At 39.2% G+C, this 12,446-nt stretch overlaps 1 protein-coding gene across 1 annotated transcript in view; it reads right to left on the reverse strand.

Annotated features, from left to right (window-relative positions):
* Nucleotides 1-854: 854 nt before the first annotated feature.
* ADPRHL1 (ADP-ribosylhydrolase like 1) overlaps nt 855-12,446 on the reverse strand; it is a 28,488-nt gene continuing 16,896 nt past the window's right edge. The window contains exons 3-7 of the mRNA XM_063304867.1: nt 12,034-12,159; nt 8,802-8,942; nt 3,596-3,723; nt 2,478-2,610; nt 855-1,686 (exon numbers count right to left, since the gene is read on the reverse strand). Of these exons, the coding sequence (XP_063160937.1) occupies nt 1,529-1,686; nt 2,478-2,610; nt 3,596-3,723; nt 8,802-8,942; nt 12,034-12,159 (686 nt within the window). The 3' untranslated portion in view covers nt 855-1,528. The remainder of the gene's footprint in view (nt 1,687-2,477; nt 2,611-3,595; nt 3,724-8,801; nt 8,943-12,033; nt 12,160-12,446) is intronic.

Consider the following 12,446-nt stretch of genomic DNA (forward strand, 5'->3'; position numbering starts at 1 on the left):
ATCTGCATGATGGGAATGAGGTCATGATTGAAATCCCACCCTTTTTTGCATGTGACGTTGCCTGCGTGTACAAAAGGGGTGAGTCTTCGATCGTTACGGTGCACCTGCCTTCTTGCAGATTTTGACACAGATGCCAAGGGAAAGACCAGGCCTTGTTGCTGTCTGTGTCTGACTCCTTTGCCTCCTTGTCTTTATCATTTTTCACCCTAACATGAACAGGAAGGAAGAAGTCTGATGCTGTAAAGGGACAGAAGAATAAGAGTGAACAGAATTGGGAAGGAATGGAAAAAAGGAATGGATGTCCTCCCTCACTAGTCTGCAGTCCACTCAGTTGACAGTGGGGTATATTATTGTTCATGATTCAAAATTGTTGGCGTAGGATGGACTGGAGAAGTTAGCAAGGAAACATTTTTGTAGCATTTAATATGGGCCGTTGATTATTCTTCTTACACTGACAGCTTAGTCATACTTACAGTAAGTCCTATGGAAATGAGTGCAATTTAAGCAAGCTTCTCACATTCATTTTAGTGAGACCCAAGTGCTCTCTTCTTGTGATCCTGTATGTGTCTACTTGGACGTAAATCATGGCAATTTCAGCTTATTCCCAGGTAAATATGCATGGGCCTGAATCCTGACCAATATAAGTGAAAATGAATCAAAATCGAGGAAATGTCTGCCTACAAATAAATCACTTTAACTTTGACCTCTAGTGACAACTGCAAACAAAAATCCCAGTGACAACACAGGAACATGCAATCAGCACAGTGTGAAAATAAAGAACAATGCTTATGAAGAGGCATAACTTTCATTTATTTACAATAATTTTAGCCACCCGAAGAATTACAAATTTTGTCTTTTAAAAAATAGGATCAAAAAGTCTGAAAGGCTAAACTAGGAACCATTGTAGTTTTGTGTTTTTTTACATTTATTTGCATGGTTTGGGTAACTATTTTCTGCCTTTTCTTGGATCACTTCCTGGCGTTGACTCTCCCTTTTTAGAAGAATGGCGCACTGCAAGTCTGACAAAAAAGTCACATTAAAAGGAAGTGACAGGACTTAAGATTAAGAATTTCAGGGAAACAGTGCATTAAAAATAGCAATGCTCTTTTAGAAGGTTGATGAAAGTGGTCTCTGGCATGCAGATAGCATTAGATTTTTATATACAATGATGACATAAGTGAACATAAGCATACAGATGACAAGGTGACATTAAGAGAGCGAGGGAAAAATTCATGTCATGAAAAGGTTTTTTAGAAGATTCGCTTTTTAAAATCAATGCCAAAATTCTATACTTGAAGAAACATAGATAACCTTTAAAGATATTCTAGAACACTGACTGCCAACATTGTTTAAATACTTCAAGGCAGCAATCCTAATAACCCTGGGGGGAGATGAGCACACCATTATTACTGAGTAGTATAATCTTAAACGAAAGGGGGCTTCAGGTCTTTTTTTTTTTCTCCTTCCTGCAAATGTGTTTTCAAAACTGGCTACCAGTTTTTTAGAAAATAAAAAATTAAAAGCATCTTTACTTTTCCTCTGAAGATCGTTGGAAAATAGTCTCTCCCAAGTATTCGAGCCTCTCCCTTTGTTCAAGATCCTGGTATAGGCCTTTAGGAACCTTGCTGAGGCCATAGAGCAGCCCATACAAGCAGCCGGCAATTGATCCTGTAGCTGCACTCTCGCCTAAACAATCAAAAGCACAAATGAGTCGCTAGTTTCATCAAGGGACTTGAACCATTGTGTGACAGATAGACTATTACCAAACAATGATCAGGGTTGTATTCCTGACATGTTTCCAGGCATCTCTGGGAACTGAATCCCTAAAATTTCATCAGCATCTCCCACCTCAACTTTCACCAGCATGAACTTGTAACTGTGATGTTAGAAGTGAATCAATGCATTACTCAATCAGCTTTCTAAGATTTTATAAAAACTTGCTGTCATGCAAAGTTAGAATTCTTTATTTTTGTGTACAATCCCCTCAATCAGCTGCAAAGAAAACCAGAAGATAGTCTATGTTACAACCACAAGCTATTCCTCGTTAATATCAGTTGACAGCATAGCCTGCTCTCTAATCATTATTGTTCCAGAATAGCAGTAATGAGGAAAAGCTTTATATCACTGTAAGTTATTAGATAGGAAATGGCCCATGTTACATGCATACTTTAAAACTTAAGTACAAGGGAATATCTAAAGGGCTGGCACTAGTGCCCCCTTTATCTAGGGTTACCCTGCTCTCCCTAATGGACAGTGAGTCCTGCAGTGAAAATTTGTGAAATGGCTGATGGTTGGGCAATAGAACTTTCAATGGAACACTGGCCGGACTGGCAGGAGTTATGTGAGTTGTAGACTGATGCTTCTGGAGAACCTTAGGTTGGGGAAAGCTGCTGTGAAAATATTGCTCTTAATTTCTACAAGGAAAGAATTTCTACAAGGAAAGAACTATAGATGAAATACAGAAAGCACTAACTCACCTCCATGGAACATTGCCCGGTTACAAAGCTCTGTCCAATCACCACCACATCCTAAGAGAGCATCATATGCAATCATGGGAGCATCATGACCTCTCCTGCCACCACGACCTTCAGAACTCCACCTCCTGTAAGTCTAAATGGATAACTAACAAGTTTGGTTGGGCGAATTTGACAGCAATGCAAACCAGAACATGCATATATAAATGTCTCAGCTTGTATTTTTTAAAAACATAAAGAAACGTGAAACTACAGTTTATGCTTTTGAGTCCCTTGATTTATTTGCTTTTAACGCTTTGAGCAATATCTACTCACTGGTCACCATTCACATATGCTGTACTTCTATTATTTTGCTTTATGAGGGGACCATTTTACCTATTCCCTGGGCTATTTTGAGTGTTTCAGTTAAGATGGTGAGATCGTAAAGGGTCAAAGGAATGCAATCCTATCTAAAATGCTGGAGAATTAGAATTGAATGAATCACCAGAAGGGCACTTTACCATCTGTACTGCTAAGATGTGCTAAGCACATCTCCTGTAGGAGTTACCAACAGCAATGTGTTGTTAAAACAGCCAGTATACAACACTGCAGCTTTGACCTGTAAGATTTCAATAACTATTATTGTAACTCCACCTGACCCAGTAATCGTATAGCTCTGAGATCTATTACTTCTTGTCTTCTAGTGAGAAGGTCCTGCAAGACTGAATACCCACCATTTCCAGTTTTCCTGGAACATGAGTATTTGCTTTCTTTTGACTATTAACATTTGCCTCTCACCCATTTGCATCAGTTGCCACTTCTGGAATTTGACCTTCTAAGTGCCTTAAAATAAAGCCACTAGATTTTGGATCTCACCCTAGCTGGGTCCATCATACCTCCATATCCAACACCAACATTCAAATATTTTTGTCACTTGCTGTGATTGTTACTATTACTATTTCTCTTGCAAATGGCCAATTTAAACCTAATCTGTAAATGCAGACACAAAATAAACTCTGTCATATGATTTCTTAGTTACAGTATAGGATCCATTTTTAGTAAGAAAAGTATCATTTCATATCTATTCCCCCCTCTCCGTGCACACACACACATTTTCAACAGCTGTTTCTTGAAGAATTTACCTTTTCTCTTTCCTCAGCATCATAATTGTCAGGAAAATGAGGTTTATTCTGATTTTCTTCACTGATCTCCCTCTCCTCCAAATAAAATTGCCATTTTGCTTCAAAGTAAAACCAGTGTTCCTGATACTCTGAATGGAAAATAAATGTGTAATTATAGCATACTTAGTTTTGAAAAATTATTTCAGTCAAACATAGTCAAATCATGCTGTTATGTCATTAATAGCAACTGATACATAGTAGAGGATAGCCTAAGAAGATTTTCACTACCATAAAGACAAAGAATTAGGGTCAGCTCACACTAAACATGGAATAAGCAGGATATGTAGATCTTCTGCACCTTGAGTTTATATGTGAGCTCAGCCCAGAATTTAGATTTGAGCCTGGGGGTCTTTGAAGATGTTTTATTACTGGCTTAATTCTTTGTCATTTCTAGGCCATTTTCAAGGGCATCCTTTAACATAATATGCTATAGTAACATAGCCAACTAGATAACTAAAGCCCATTCTGCTTTTGGTACACAAACTGAACCCTGTGATACTGTTTGTTAATATAATGAATATCGTATTTAAGCTGTAGACTTGAATAGTATGCAGGCATTGTTGGCAGAGTGCTAGAAAGCATTTGGCCATTAAATTCAACCTCTTCACCCGGCCAAAATGATTAGTTACCATAGTAACCTTAATCTGTAGTAGAAAACATATTAACACTCCCCCTTTTATACTACAGAATAAGGTGCAAACCAATTTTCTTTGACAACTCTGTATGTCTTTCCATTCACAATATTTTAACATTATCTCCCCTTTGGTTTAACAGAAAGCCACCATCCTTCTTCCTGTGTATTTCCAAACCTAGGTAATTTGTTACAGTTCCAAGGCTTTTGTGAAATGGCTTTTCATGCAGGCTTCAAAATCAAGCCTTTGTTTTTCTGTTGGTGTGAACAGCAGCAAATCATCAACATAAATGCACAGATACATATAGCCTTGTTTGTCTTTCTTCATATATACACGTGGATCTGCTTTTCCTTTTTCAAAACCAAAATTCTGCAGGTTTTCATCTAATTTTTGGGTCCAGGATCTAGCAGCCTGTTTTAATCCATAGATTGACTTTTGCAGTTCACAGACTAGATTCTCCCCTTTTTCATAGCCAAGGGGTTGCTGCATGTATAATTTGTGGTCTAAATCACCATAGAGAAATGCAGTTTGAATGTCATAGTGGTGAACTGACATTTCTTTGCAGCAATTTTTAACAGTAATCTAATTGATTCACCTTTAGTAACTGGTGCAAAAGTCTTGTCAAAGTCTAAATCTTTCCTTTGAGTGAACCCTTTTGCAACTAACCTTGCTTTATATTTTTGGATTTTGCCATCAGCATCCCTTTTCAGTTTGAAAACCCACCTACAACCTAGACAGCGTTCATTGGGAGGTAGATTTACCAGTTTCCATGTTTTATTTTCTTTCAAGGATGCTAACTCCTGTTGCATGGCAGAATGCCAATTTTGTGCAATCTCAGGTGGTAAAGCATTCACTTGTTCTAAAGACTCAGGTTCTGTGAATATGTGAAAAGCCTTTACTGTTTCAGCCTGAAAATGTGATGGAGGAACGCCTTTATTACTTCTCTGAGATCTGCGAGGTAATACAGGGCTTAAATTTTGACTCCTATCACTTTCCTGAGAAGCATCTGTCTCATCAGACAGATCTTCAGTTTGCTTTTCTGGTTTAATGTCCTCATCAGGCAAAAGATCACCATCAGCAAGTCCTTGCTGTTCTCTTGTGGTGGTCAGATCAACTGGAGAGCTAGAATTTAATCTCCCCCAGTTTTGTTCAGCAAAAGAAGCGCTTTTGCTAATTATTAATTTCTCTCCCATTATGAACCTGTAGCTCCTCTGGCTTTGTTCATAGCCAACAAAGATGGCTTTCTTTGTTGTGGGGCCTCCTTTCCTTCTCTGTTGTTTTGGAATATGAACCCATGCAGTGCTACCAAACACTCTAAGATGGTTTACCTTTGGTTTCACACCATAAAACAAATGGAATGGAGTGTCCTGAATCACAGAGTTATACAATCTGTTTTGTACATAACAAGCAGTAGATATGGCCTCTCCCCAATACTTAAAAGATAAATGTGAATATTTTAGCATGCATTCCATCGCATTTTGCAAGGTTCTACCCTTTCTTTCAGCAACACCATTTTGCTGAGGGGTGTAAGGGTTAGAAATAATTTGTTCTATCCTCTTTTCCACTAGGAACCTTTTGAATTTGTGAGAAAGGTATTCTCCTCCTCTATCACATTGGAGTGCAGATACAGGCCTAGGGATTTTTCCATTTGCCCATGTCACAAAACTTTTAAATTTCTCAAATGCCTCATCTTTATGTTTTAAGATGTAGATAAATGTGTATCTTGAGAAATCATCAATGATGGTCATTGCATACCTTGCTTGTCCAAGACTTGGAGCAAAAGGACCAATAATGTCAGAGTGTACAATTTCCAAAGGTCTAGTTGTAACTCTGTCACTGTGCTTACTCACAGGAGCTTTTTTGTGTTTTGTACTCTTTGCAAACTACACAATCTAAGTATTTGTCACAGAGTTTCATCTTTAGGTCAGCACACAGCTGTGGCATTTGTGCTATATATTTGAAATTAGCATGACCAAATCTCCTGTGCATCAGGTGTACACATTGGTCATGATATGGTGTGTTGCCAACTACAGCCTTGCAGCTTGGCTTCCTTGCATTTTGCACAATGTACAAGGAGTCTTTTAATACCAGTAGCACACAATTTTCCATGTTTACATATCTCACAACCATTTTTCTTAAATGTTATGACATACCCTGTTGCAGCCAATTGTGCCACAGATAAAAGGTCTGATTGTAAATTTGGCACATACAACACACCTTTTACAGTTTCTCCCAAGCAGGATAAATACAAGTCACCTTGTCCCATAATTTTGGTCACAGATCCATCAGCCAGAGATACACTTTGTCTTTCAGTTTTAGACAGTGACACAAAAGAGCTTTTACAATTACATAAATGACAATTGGCCCCAGAATCTAACACCCATACATCAGAATTACCCTTCTCAGCAACCTGTGCAATTTGGGTTGTCTGAAGAGCCTTCTTCTGTGTTGTCCTTGTGTTCTTCTTCTCTGTCTTTCTACTCTTGGGTCTCAAGGCATAGTCTTTCTGCAAATGTCCAGCTGAACCACAGGTGAAGCATCGCTGGCTGGTTAGCGCTGTGGCCTCAGCTTCCTTTCCCTTCTTTTCCCTTGTTTTCTGGTATTGCAGCTTTCCAGAAGAGATGGGGGGGGATCTTTCTTCTCTCTTCTCCCATTCAGCGAGTAAGCACTGTGTAACATACGATGGGGTGAGGTCTGCTTCAGGCATAGCCTCCAGGGTACAAATCAGTGTGTCCCACGTTTCATTCAGTGAGGACAGGAGGATATAGGATTTTGTGAGAGGTGTAAATTCCATTCCTCTCTCCTGCAACTCAACAAACAGCTGCTGAATATGATGCAGGTGCTCAGGAAGGCTATTTCCTTCTGCAAGGTAGGCTTTGTACAGCTTTTTTGTCAGGGTAACTTTACTCCCTGCTGCTGCCTTTACGTACAAGTCTCTCAAAGCGTCCCAAAGTTGCTTTGCAGACTGCGTGCCTCGCACATGGACTAGCTGATTGTCCTCAACTCCCAGGATAATGGTGGCTCTAGCCTGCTCATCCTGTCTCAGCCATTCAGCACTGGGATTTGGGGGGGTTTGCTCACCAATTGGCAGCCAAAGATTCTCTCTGCGAAGATACATCTCCATCTTCAGGCCCAATTCAAATAGTTGGTCTCTGATAGGCACTCCAGAGGCATCGCTGAGGGCTGGGAGGTAGCCATGGCTTCTTCCTTCTTTTGCAAGTCACCTCAGCTGGCTTCTTTGTCCTGTAGTCCGGCAGCTGCTGGAAAATCTCCAGGTGGCTCCAAAGAAAATCTTCACAGGTCTTTGCTACCTGCCTTTAAATTGTGCATGAGGTGTGGAGCTGATCTCTCTATTCTCTCTGGGGTTTTACTGGGCTTACTAGGTTTACTGGACTGCTTACTGGGCCCATAACCTGTTGGCAGAGTGCTAGAAAGCATTTTGCCCAGGAGAGATCAGAAAAGACACACACCAGGCATTTCTATAAAAATAATTTTATTTACAGAAAACAAACATATTTAAAAGCTGTTTGCTGAGAGGAGAGATTTCTCTCAGCTGCATACTCTCTGCAAGCCTACACAGAAGGGAAACTGAAACTAAAACAAGTCCAGGCAAGTTCTTCTCCTTAGGCAATGCAACCATAAACACATGAAAAGGAGACAATTAAATTCAACCTCTTCACCCGGCCAAAATGATTAGTTACCATAGTAACCTTAATCTGTAGTAGAAAACATATTAACAGGCATTGTATGAATCTGCATGAAAGATACAAATTTTATTTTAGGGTGTTTCATCTTTTACTTTTTTCCTACAAGAAATAAATTTTTAGGAGAAAAAGGGCACGCTAGTGCCATGCTATTCTGTTTTAAATTTAATTCCTGACCATGGTATTTGTGTTAGAAAGAACACTTGCACACCCATTTTATGGCAGAGTTCTTTCTTTATAGGAAATTGCCTTCTTTCTTTGACAGAAAGAAACTTTTATCATTGTATAGCCAGCCAAATCTCTTGAAAAACAAGATTCAGTCTTGTTTCAAGGAGGGATCCTTTTTTTCAAGCCCGCCCCCCTATCTAAAATAGCACTGCGTTCCACAATGACGGGGTTACAAGCACATGCTTCAAGAGGTTTGCGTATTTTGCTCAGAGATGGCATTGCCCTGGGAGAATGCCAGCACCCTCCTGTCAGAGACAGGCCTGTAAGTGTTAATCCTGCACCTGCTCTACTCTTAAGAAACAACAACAGTTTGGATAAAAGTGGAAGAACTTCCATTAAAAAATGGAGTGCCTGTTAAAGCACATTGCTTGTGCATTCATATCCCTGGTCAAATATGTGTTGTTGTTTTTTAAATTAGTATTTCACTACATTTCTCAGCCAACTTCTTACCTCATGATAATACCATTTAAATTTAAATTCAAACTGAAAATGACAACAGGTGAAATTACTGGAAAGGGTAACTAAACAAAGTTACTGAGGATTTTAAAAGGTGACTTTGTTTTCCCTTCTATGATTTTGAAATGCCCCAAAAATCAATTTTACCTGCCATGTGCCTGATGGTCTTTTTGCAATATTCTTCAGCCATTGAAACAATTTTCATCATCTCTCTTCCCCACTGGACCAGCGGCTTTCCTTGGATTGCATATGAAACAAACAGAGCTGTGCACAGGGACCCTAAGAAGCCTGAAATTAGCACATAAAGATGAATGTGATTATGGCAAAAAAACCCTCATACCAATAACATTAAAAACAACAACAACCAGAGTTTGTGGATGGAATCATGCCTTTGCGTGCAGAAGAAAATAAATGTTTTAGTTTACTGTGGTGAGGATTTATTTTGTCAGACTAAAGTAGATATTTACTTTAAAGCCAGTTAAAATTTCATCTGCTTTATTTTCATGGATCAGATATATAACAGAGTACAGCCTTTTGAAAAATTAAGCAATCATGAGATAATTTATTTGAATCCAATTAATGCTTCATCTGCTTAGTTTTCAAGAGTTGCTGCTTTATAAAACACACAGATTTTTAAAAATCCACTTTGTAATGCTAACAGCCTCATTTTCCCCCCCATATTGATATTTCATCCAATGTACCAGCAAGCCAACAACAGTTCTTTAAAGAACAAAATAAAAAATGATGCTATAAATAGCAATGTAGTTTGGCCATTTGGGGCTATTTAAAATTTTAACTTAAAACAGCCTCAAATGGCCAAAGTACATTGCTACTTGTGGCATAATAAATACATGTTCTGTGAGGCTCAATACATCCAACTTCAAGTTTTATATCCCCTCAAAATTGAAAAAAAGGAAAAATTAATAAAATTGCCTCCTCTCAAGATGTACATAATATTGTGTGCACCACAGCCAGTACATAATCATAACTGTGGAACATTTCAGAGAATAGCTATGACCTGCTATTTGTATCTGCATAGCTGTCTGGCACGTTTTCATGGTAACATTCCAGGATGGTGACTCATTTCATTTCTATATGCAGTTCTGATCTCCATGATTATGACGTGAGAATGGGATGCAGAGATTCAAAACTTTTAGTGATTCTCAGCACTAGTTAAAATAAAAGAATTTGTATCCTGTTGCATATCACTGCTTGGACACAAGACTGATTAGAATTTTAGCTAACACTCTTGTTCTCTTCATTGGGGGAAATGATTGATTGATTGATTGATTGATTGACTGATTTTGCACATTTTCATGGCAACTGCTCTTGTACAGAATGTGCATGTTGGCTTCTAGAAACTATGACGGACCTATTTTAAGTTTGCATTTCTGAGTAGAGACACATTAGTGCTGCTTTTCATCTGACCTTTAGCTAGGAAGTGAGAGAAGAAGGAAGTTTGCCATCAATATGCATGCTCAGACCATACTGTCACTGCTAGTGCATCTTTCCCTAACCAGGCATTTTCCAGATGTGTTGAATTCCCCAGTCAGCATAGTCACAGAGCATGATAGGATTTGAAGTCCAGTGGTTGCACTCTAAAAAGGTAACAACTCCTGGTGACTTCATGGAACATCTCTGTAGTCTTCAGAAAACAATACAGAAATGGGTTGCCATTGCCTTCTCCCAAGAAATGTTTTCAGCTGTCTACAAATTCCACCTGAAATTTCCATGTGGTCTCTGCTTAATATTTCAGATTCACCAAGTTTGGCTAGGTGGTACTGTGAGACTAGGCTGAAGCTGCCATAACCTAAAGATGAAGCAGGCATGTAAGCAGAGAGGACAAAAGCCAGGAATCTTGTCTAAATAAAACCTTCAGGGGAGGTAGACAAGAAGGAAGCAAATCATTAAGGAAACAGGGAGAAATGTCACTTGAACCAGACAAAGGAAGTTGGGCCTGAGTACATGAAAACCTCCCAATCCAATCCACAGCTACCAAACTTGTAAATTAACAAGGCAAGAATAGCTGCCAGTCTTGTGAATCAACAAAGCAAGGACTTTGGGGGATAAAAGGGGTCCCAAAGCCCACCCACTCCTTGATTCATCTTTGGATCCAGACCTGGCAGCTTCTGTCTCTCTAGTTAGTGCCTGGCAGCCTAGTTGGGAAGGATGTGGGTAAGTGTGGATGAGTGTGTGCATGCGTGTGAGAAAAAGTAAATGTACCTTGCAACCAGTAAAGTTTTGCTGTAACTTTAAATTCACTGGGTCTCTGTGTATTACAAAGAATCTGTTGTGCCTCAGTGTTTGGTTGGAAGTTATTTGTGTGTGTCCCAAATTATTTCCCAGCTGTTGACCAGGGCTGTGTGTCTCGTCTGCTCAAGCTGCACCTATCTGGAAAACCCAGGTAGAAAGCAAGGGGGGCTGACAAGATCTGCGTGCCTCAACAGGCTGTGAGCGTGTGAGTGAGTGACCATAAGCTGAACCTGGGAGCAGCCTGTGTAACAGTGCCTCATAATTGGGTAGCTGCTCTCTAGTGATGGAACAAAGAGGCAGAGTCTACAGGAATGGAAACCCTACCTGTAGATTTACTATTGGGTCCTGTTCAGTGCTGCTTCTGCTGCCTGTCTATTTACTTTGTTGCTGTTGTGGCAATCACCCCGTTGACTCTACACCCCTTCAGGTTATACCTCTGATCCCCATCTTTTCTTTCCATAGTTCCTTCCCATTGCTCCCCTAACTACAGTTGGGAAAGCATATTTTAATTCAGGATGTGAACCTGTCGTACTGCAAGTAATTCACACTGCAGAATCCTTGGCTCCAGTCACAATTGGAACAAAAAACATAGTTTCTAAGTCTGGGCACATGTATTTGGAAGTAAGTGCTTACAACAGATGGAACTTCTTAATGACTAAATAAAATAGAGGTATTGGCACACATTTGTACATGCCTACATTAACATCCTTATTCCTCTATATTTGTTTTTATTATTTGAAACTTACATGCTATTATCTCAGCCCTTCTAGATAATATCAAGGTTCTTTCTTGCAAATTCTCCCCATAGTTATTTCCCCCCATCGCATATTTCCCCTGGATATTTGCAGGGGAAGGTTAATGGGGGGACAGTTAAAGGTTCCTTTCAGCCCCCAATTTTTCCCTACACTCCTGTGTTTGTCTTAGTCTGGTAAGTGCAGTTCTAACCTTAAGAGAGCTAGTATATTAGAACATATATTCAGTATACTAGAACATATGCCTTTAAATTGTACAGATATCAAATAAAACTCATGGTACCCCAACCCCCAGGATATGCATTACCCAGTCATTTGTTAATGACAACATTTTATATATGATAATCAAGTGAGTTAATTTTCCTGGATATTACCTGTAGGATGATTATGAGTCATTCGTCCAACTTCAATGCTCACTTCAATGAGAGTTTCCAGCCTTTCAGGTTTCCAGTATTTCATCCCTAAGCACATGGCTTTTGTAGCTGCACCAAACCCTGAGCCTATATTATGAACGACAACATGTAAATTAATAAAGAAGATCTTTTCAAAAGGACAAAAAGCCTGTACGTGAAAACCACGGTTGTGTTTGTAACAAGAAGATTTTAAAATAGCATTGGAGGAAAGTATTAATGGGACTGTTCTCTACAGACAGACAATTTGTGTGTGTACATACAATATATGCATGAGTTAGTTTGTGTGTACTCATATACCTGCATATATACTGGCTGTTATAAATACAGAGGAGTAAACCAAACAGAAAAACAGGTCCCACTGAAGTTAGTGTCTT

The sequence above is a fragment of the Candoia aspera genome, chromosome 5, assembly GCF_035149785.1.
Source record: "Candoia aspera isolate rCanAsp1 chromosome 5, rCanAsp1.hap2, whole genome shotgun sequence".
In the NCBI taxonomy this organism is placed as follows: Eukaryota; Metazoa; Chordata; class Lepidosauria; order Squamata; family Boidae; genus Candoia; species Candoia aspera.